We start from the raw sequence: 7,500 nt of genomic DNA, 5'->3' as shown, positions 1-7,500 counted from the left end.
AAAATATGTGTGTGTGTGTGTGTGTGTGTGTGTGTGCGTGTGTATGTGTGTGTACGTGTAGGTGTGTGTGTGTCTCTGTGTGTGTGTGTGTGTGTGTGTGTATGTGTGTATGTGTGTGTGTGTGTGTGTGTGTGTGTGTGTGTGTGTGTGTATGTACGTATGTGTGTGTGTTTATGTCCATTTGTGTGTGTGTATGAATGCACGTATGTGTGTGTATGTGTGTATGTGGGCGTCCATGTGTGTTTGTGTGTATGTATGCACATATGTGTGTGTGTGTGTATGAATGCACGTATGTGTGTGTGTGTGCGTGTGTGCGTCCGTGTGTGTGTGTATGTATAATAAAACCAATTTTTAAAAAAATTAAATAAAAACTCACTAAAACATACACACAAAAAACATAGTAAAGTAAAAATATATATATATAAAAATATAAAAAAATTAAATTGTCGAAATAAAGGTTAAAGTCAAATAAATAAATAAAATTAAAGTGATCTTAAAAATAAAAGAAATGATACAAAATAAAATAAAATTTGAATAAAATAAATAAAAATAATTATATAATAACAAATAAATAATAAAATTAAAATCTTAAACTTTAAAAAAAATTAATTATTTAAATAAAATGTAAAAGTTACCGGGCTTGACGGCGGCTCGGAGCGCCGCCACGTTGTGATGGAAAGAGTCTCTCAGGTCGATCAGAGTGAAGCTGATTCGTTGAGATTTCAGCTGCTTAGCGGCGGCGATGCCACCAAATCCCCCCCCAACTATTACCACATGGACCCCATCCAACGAAGACACCTGACCCCCCATCTCTCTCTCTCTCTCTGAAACACAAACACACATTCATTCAGAAAATGAAATTATTAGTTATTAACATCTCTCTCTCTCTTTGTTTGTCTATGTCTGTATATAGTCTTAATATTTTTACCGACCAGACTCCATTTAAATAATCAGGACTTTTAGCGTGTATAGAGCAAGCATATTTCCACATGTAAATAGGTGAATTAAGGGGTTTATTTCAACCAAACAAGAGTGGTGATTGTTGGAACAGTGGTAAGATGAACCAAGACGGCTGTTTGAAAGTTTTATTTAGTTTCTGTCCACTTTAAATAAAGTGTGTTTTGCGATGATAAAAGTCCTGATTATTTACATGGAGTCTGGTGGAGTTTGGCGATGGTGATTCTCTTTAACGGTTTTTATTCTCAGAGTAAGTAAGTAAAAGGTTAAGGAGTTTTCCTCCTAGAGCAGTGTTTTGTATGCAGTATTGTTACTTAAATATAAATACCTCTGCCTCTGTCGGCTGTTTCTAACTCTCTAACAACACAAACCGGAAGTGAACTCACCTGTTGAAGAAGGTAGAAATGTTTGATTGATTGAATCTCTGATCGTTTCTAAAGTTTAAAGCCCTTCTGATTCACGGCTTCTACTGTTTCTGTTTCCTGCTCCTCTGAACGCCCCTCTGACGAACCAAGCTCTCCGCCAATCACAGCTCCCGGGGCGGGCTCTGGTGGTGCCTTCAGGTGCCGTAGGAAATATTAAGTAGGAAAAGTCTTACATAAAGATGACTGTTTTTTTTCTTTTTCTTTTTTTTTTAGAAATAAAAGTAAAACTTAAAGAAAATATACAAATAATGAAGTCATCGTAGACATTTTTTTTAATTTTCTTTTTTTATAACAATTTTTATTATACAGACAAAATGTAACATTAAATCATTAAAGAGACATGCATAAAAGAAAACATAGTGTGCACTTTTATCTTTTTACACATTCCTTTCCAACATTTAACTAAAAGAGGAAAGAAAAAAGAACAAGAATCACAGCAACAACAGAGTAACCACCATACATTTTATTTGTTTTAGAAAAAAAAAAATGTAATATGAAAGTGATAAATTATCATAAACTTAAAATGTTGAAAAGAGATTGGAGATGTAGAGTGCAAATGTGTTTGTCCATACTGGGCCTGACCCTTAGCTTTGGTTCTTTTTGGTCGGAATATAAAAGCCAAATATGTAGTTTTGAGTAATCAGACATTGTCTGTGTGTGTGTTTCTGTGTGTGTGTGTGTGTGTGTGTGTTGTGTGTGTGTGTGTGTGTTTGTGTGTGTGCGTGTGTGTGTGTGTAATCAGACATTGTCTGTTACCTTCTACAGGGTTTTTACAGGTTTCAACAAGTAAAATTTAAGACTTTATGGATAAAATATAATATGAGACCTATAACATGACATCAAAGCATAACGGAATGCAGAGACACAAAAGTACCTTTTATGTAATATTCTTTCTGTGTGTGTGTCTGTGGGTGTGTGTGTGTGTGTGTGTATACGTGTGTGTGTGTGTGTGTATATGTGTTTTTCTGTGTGTGTATGTATGTCTGTCTCTTTGTATGTGTGTGTGTGTGTATGCGTTTGTGTGTGTATGTATGTATGTGTGTGTGTGTGTGTGTCTGTGTGTGTGTGTGTGTGTGTGTGTGTATGTATGTATGTATGTATATATGTGTGTGTGTGTGTGTATATATATGTGTGTGTGTGTGTATATATGTGTGTGTGTGTGTGTGTGTGTGTGTGTGTGTGTGTGTGTGTGTGTGTGTGTGTGTGTGTGTGTATGTGTGTGTGTGTGTGTGTGTCTGTGTCTCTGTGTATGTATATGTGTGTATGTGTGTGTGTGTGTGTATATATGTGTGTGTGTGTGTGTATATATGTGTATGTGTGTGTGTATATATGTGTTTGTGTGTGTATGTACTGTATGTATGTATGTATATGTGTGTGTGTGTATATATGTGTGTGTGTGTGTGTGTGTGTGTGTGTGTGTGTGTGTGTGTGTGTGTGTGTGTATGTGCGCGTATGTGTGTGTGTGTTGTTGTGACTACTAACAGAAGCTGGACCTGTAAGCCGTGGCGTTGACTCGGCCCCCGGTGCAGCAGATGATCAGGTCTGTGGTCAGCTGGTCTCCGCGCTCCGTGGTCACCACGGTGTTCTTCTGGGTCACGTTGAGCTGCAGCTGGGACAGGTTGGACACTTTCTGACCTGGAACACACACACACACACACACACACACACACACACAGACACATTTAAACACACACACACACACACACACACACACACACACACACACACACACACACACATTTATAAACACACACACACACACACACACACACACACACACACACACACACACACACACACACATATACACACACACACACACACACACACACACACACACACACACACACACACACACACACACACACACACACACACACACACACACACACACACACACACACACACACACACACACACACACAGACACACACACATATACACACACACACACACACACACACACACACACACACACACATACACACACACACACACACACACACTGTGTGTGTGTCACACAAAAAACAAAAAATTTTGAAATTTGTACCCATTTTTCTGTTTTTTCCAAATTTCCGTTTGTCCTTAGAAAATTGAACTGATAAACGTTACACTGACCATTAACTGCATATGGACCAAAATGAAAAACTGATAGACTTTGGGGTCAGAGGTGCTTGCAACTGATGGTTTCGAGTGGGGGGCGGGGTGTAGCCAGGCGGAACGAGGGAGAGAATACCACGGCAGTATTGAATAATTGGAGCCCAGACGCAATTTTGTAATTTTCTAAATTTCTGATCCTCTGAATATAAACAGAAAATTGGAAAAACAGGTTAAAGATCAATTTTTTAATTTGTCAAGGGGGAAAAATTAAAAGTTGGTTATTTTTCTGTTTTTCCAAATGTCAGTTTGTGCTTAGAAAATTGAACTGATAAGCGTTACGGACCACTTTGGGGTCAGAGGTGCTTGCAGCTGATGGTTTTGATCATTGCAGTATTGTGTAAATGTAGGTACCGGGACCTACAATCTTCGTTCCCAGGAGCTTTTCATTCTGTCTGTTCCAAAGGTTAGAACTGAGCTGGGGAAAAAGGCCTTTAACTTTGCTGCTCCCTCTGCATGGAACAAGTTACAGAAATCCATGAAACTTACTGAACTAGTCTCATTGGTCGGGTTTAAGAGGATGTTGTTTGACTTGGAGGCAGTCACACCTGGCTGCAGATGTTTTACCTGATTTGGTTAAGGTTGTGGTTGACTTTGAGGGATTTGCTGTTTCAGTTGTTTTGTGTTCTTAGTGTTTTTGTGTATTTTGTATTTGCATGTACCGTACTGTATGTGTGGTTGTACTGCTGCCTGCCTGCCTTGGCCAGGACACTCTTGAAAAAGAAATTTTTAATCTCAATGAGTTTCTTCCTGGTTAAATAAAGGTTAAATAAAATAAAATAAAATAAAATAAAATAAATGGAGCCCAGACCTAATTTTGTAATTTTCTAAATTTCTGATCCTCTGAATAAAAAAACAGAAAATAGTTTAAAGATCCAATTTTTTTAATTTGTCAAGGCGGAAAAAAATTTGATATTGGAACCCATTTTTCCAAATGTCAGTTTGTGCTTAGAAAATGTAACTGATAAGCGTTACCGAGGCCGACCACAAACGCCTTTTGTTTAAAAAACCAAATGATTAATAAAGTTTTTAAAGGGTCTCACGGGAACATTGACTGTGAATGATTGTGGTGAAAGTTCCTTTAAGTTAGTTATAGTTTAAAGTCCTCAGATCTTTCATTAAATAAAAGAAGAGTAGCCTAATACTACATGGTCTGTGTGTGTGTGTGTGTGTGTCTCTGTGTGTCTCTGTGTGTCTCTGTGTGTGCATGTGTGTGTCTGTGCGTGTGTCTCTGTGTGTCTGTGTCTCTGTGTCTCTGTGTGTGTGTGTGTGTGTGAGTGTGTGTCTCTGTGTGTGTGTGTGTGTGTGTGTGTGTGTCTGTGTGTGTGTGTGTCTGTCTGTGTGTGTGTGTGTGTGTGTGTGTGTGTGTGTGTGTGTGTGTGTGTGTGTGTGTGTGTGTGTGTGTGTGTGTGTGTGTGTGTCTGTGTGTGTGTGTGTGTGTGTGTGTGTGTCTGTCTGTGTGTGTGTGTGTGTGTGTGTGAGAGAGTGTGTGTGTCTGTGTGTGTGTGTGTGTGTGTCTGTGTGTGTCTGTCTGTCTGTCTGTCTGTCTGTCTGTCTGTCTGTGTGTGTGTGTGTGTGTGTGTGAGTGTGAGTGTGAGGTGAGTGTGTGTGTGTGTGTGTGTGTGTGTGTGTGTGTGTGTGTGTGTGTGTGTGTGTGTGTGTGTGTGTGTGTGTGTGTCTCTGTGTGTGTCTCTGTGTGTGTCTCTGTGTGTGTGTCTCTGTGTGTGTGTGTGTGTGTGTGTGTCTGTCTGTCTGTGTGTGTGTGTGTGTGTGTGAGAGTGTGTGTGTCTCTGTGTGTGTGTGTGTGTCTGTGTGTGTCTGTCTGTCTGTCTGTCTGTCTGTCTGTCTGTCTGTCTGTGTGTGTGTGTGTGTGTGTGTGTGTGTGTGTGTGTGTGTGTGTGTGTGTGTGTGTGTGTGTGTGTGTGTGTGTGTGTGTGTGTGTGTGTGTGTGTGTGTGTGTGTGTGTGTCTCTGTGTGTGTCTCTGTGTGTGTCTCTGTGTGTGTGTGTGTGTGTGTGTGAGTGTGAGTGTGTGTGTGTGTGTGTGTGTGTGTGTGTGTGTGTGTGTGTGTGTGTGTGTGTGTGTGTGTGTGTGTGTGTGTGTGTGTGTGTGTGTGTGAGTGTGTGAGATTAGCAGCAGCGCCCTCCAGTGGCTCATCTCCACACTGCAGTGCCGTTTATTCAGAGCTGCGTCAAGTCGCCATGGTGACGCAGCAAAAGACCGGAAGTGATGCTTATATTTAATTCAAAATAAAACAAGTTTTAAAATGCTGCTAAAACACAATACAATCTACAAATATAATATATTTCTTTGGTTAATTCCAGTAAAACTCCTGGGAAATTATTAGAAACATTTGGAACCATAAAATAATAATAATAATAATAATAAAAAATAATAATCATATTTTGAACCAAAGTTTTTTGTAATTTTACAGTTCAATTCAATTCAATTCAATTCAATTTTATTTATAGTATCAAATCATAACAAAAGTTATCTCGAGACACTTTACAGATAGAGTAGGTCTAGACCACACTCTATAAATTCCAAAACCCCAACAATTACAGTAATTCCCTCAAGAGCAAGCATTAGCAGTAGCTATTGCGACAGTGGCAAGAAAAAACTCCCTTTTAGGAAGAAACCTCGGCAGACCCAGACTCTTGGTAGGCGGTGTCTGACGAGCCGGTTGGGGGCGTGATGAACAGTGGTGATAACAGTCACATTAGAAGTCACAGTGACTTTGAAGGTTATCGTGGAAGTTCACGTCATAGCAGAGCACATCGTGTCATACTGAGTAGTGCAGTCTCCTATACCGGATCCTGACTACTCTGTGCGTATGAACATCACAGCAGGGCGTAGCGGGATGTAACGTGGCGCTGCAGAGCACGGGTGGAGGCTGCGGATGCAGCAGGACGCAGCAGGATGCAGCCGGGAAATGCAGAGAATCGCAGAGCATAGCTCATAGCAAGAAAGAATGTCATGGTTTGTTTTCTAGATAGATTTTTTTATTAACCCTATTTCAACAAACGGTGGAGTATCCCTTTAACATCCACACACACACACACACACACACACACACACACACACACACACAGAGACAGAGACACACACCTACACACACAGACACACTCTGAGCTGCTGTAGTGTATCTTGTGTTTTAATCACATGCTAATCAAGCACAATTTCATAAACTAGAAGAATTTAAGTTTCAACGTTTTTGTCGTATGGGACAGAAAATATACATCAGTAGATTCAATACAATGTGGTCAATGTACAAGAAAGAATACAGTCATCTGTGCAAAAAAAAAAACCACAAAATAAATCAAAACAGTGCAAACAGCATGTACAGTGCTCAGCATAAGTCAGTACACCCCTATGTTAAATTCCCATAGAGGCAGGCAGACTTTTATTTTGAAAGGCCAGTTATTTCATGGATCCAGGATACTATGCATCCTGATAAAGTTCCCTTGGACTTTGGAATTAAAATAGCCCCCCCCGCCCCCACATCATCACATACCCTTCACCATACCCCCACATCATCACATACCCTTCACCACCATACCTAGAGATTAACTTGGTTTTATTTCAGTTAGCCTAATAGCTGGTTTGATTTGCATTGAGAGATGAGTTTATGGAAAGTACCCCATGCTGTAGGTATGGTGAAGGTATGTGATGATGTGGGGGTATGGTGAAGGGTATGTGATGATGGGGGGGTATGGTGAAGGGTATGTGATGATGTGGGGGTATGGTGAAGGTATGTGATGATGTGGGGTATGGTGAAGGGTATGTGATGATGTGGGGGTATGGTGAAGGGTATGTGATGATGTGGGGGTATGGTGAAGGGTATGTGATGATGGGGGTATGGTGAAGGGTATGTGATGATGGGGGGGTATGGTGAAGGGTATGTGATGATGTGGGGGTATGGTGAAGGGTATGTGATGATGGGGGGGTATGGTGAAGGGTAT

General features: G+C 40.3%; 1 protein-coding gene across 1 annotated transcript in view; it reads right to left on the bottom strand.

The window, feature by feature from the left end:
* Positions 1-1,490, bottom strand: part of aifm2 (AIF family member 2) — an 8,401-nt gene extending 6,911 nt beyond the window's left edge. The window contains 2 exon segments of the mRNA XM_028603002.1: positions 636-826; positions 1,344-1,490. Coding sequence (XP_028458803.1) covers positions 636-810 — 175 coding nt within the window. The 5' untranslated portion in view covers positions 811-826; positions 1,344-1,490.
* Positions 1,491-7,500: the final 6,010 nt, after the last annotated feature.

Source organism: Perca flavescens, chromosome 17, assembly GCF_004354835.1.
Source record: "Perca flavescens isolate YP-PL-M2 chromosome 17, PFLA_1.0, whole genome shotgun sequence".
In the NCBI taxonomy this organism is placed as follows: domain Eukaryota; kingdom Metazoa; phylum Chordata; class Actinopteri; order Perciformes; family Percidae; genus Perca; species Perca flavescens.
Note: the sequence above shows the minus strand (reverse complement) of the source record. Positions and strands in the feature narration are given on the sequence as shown.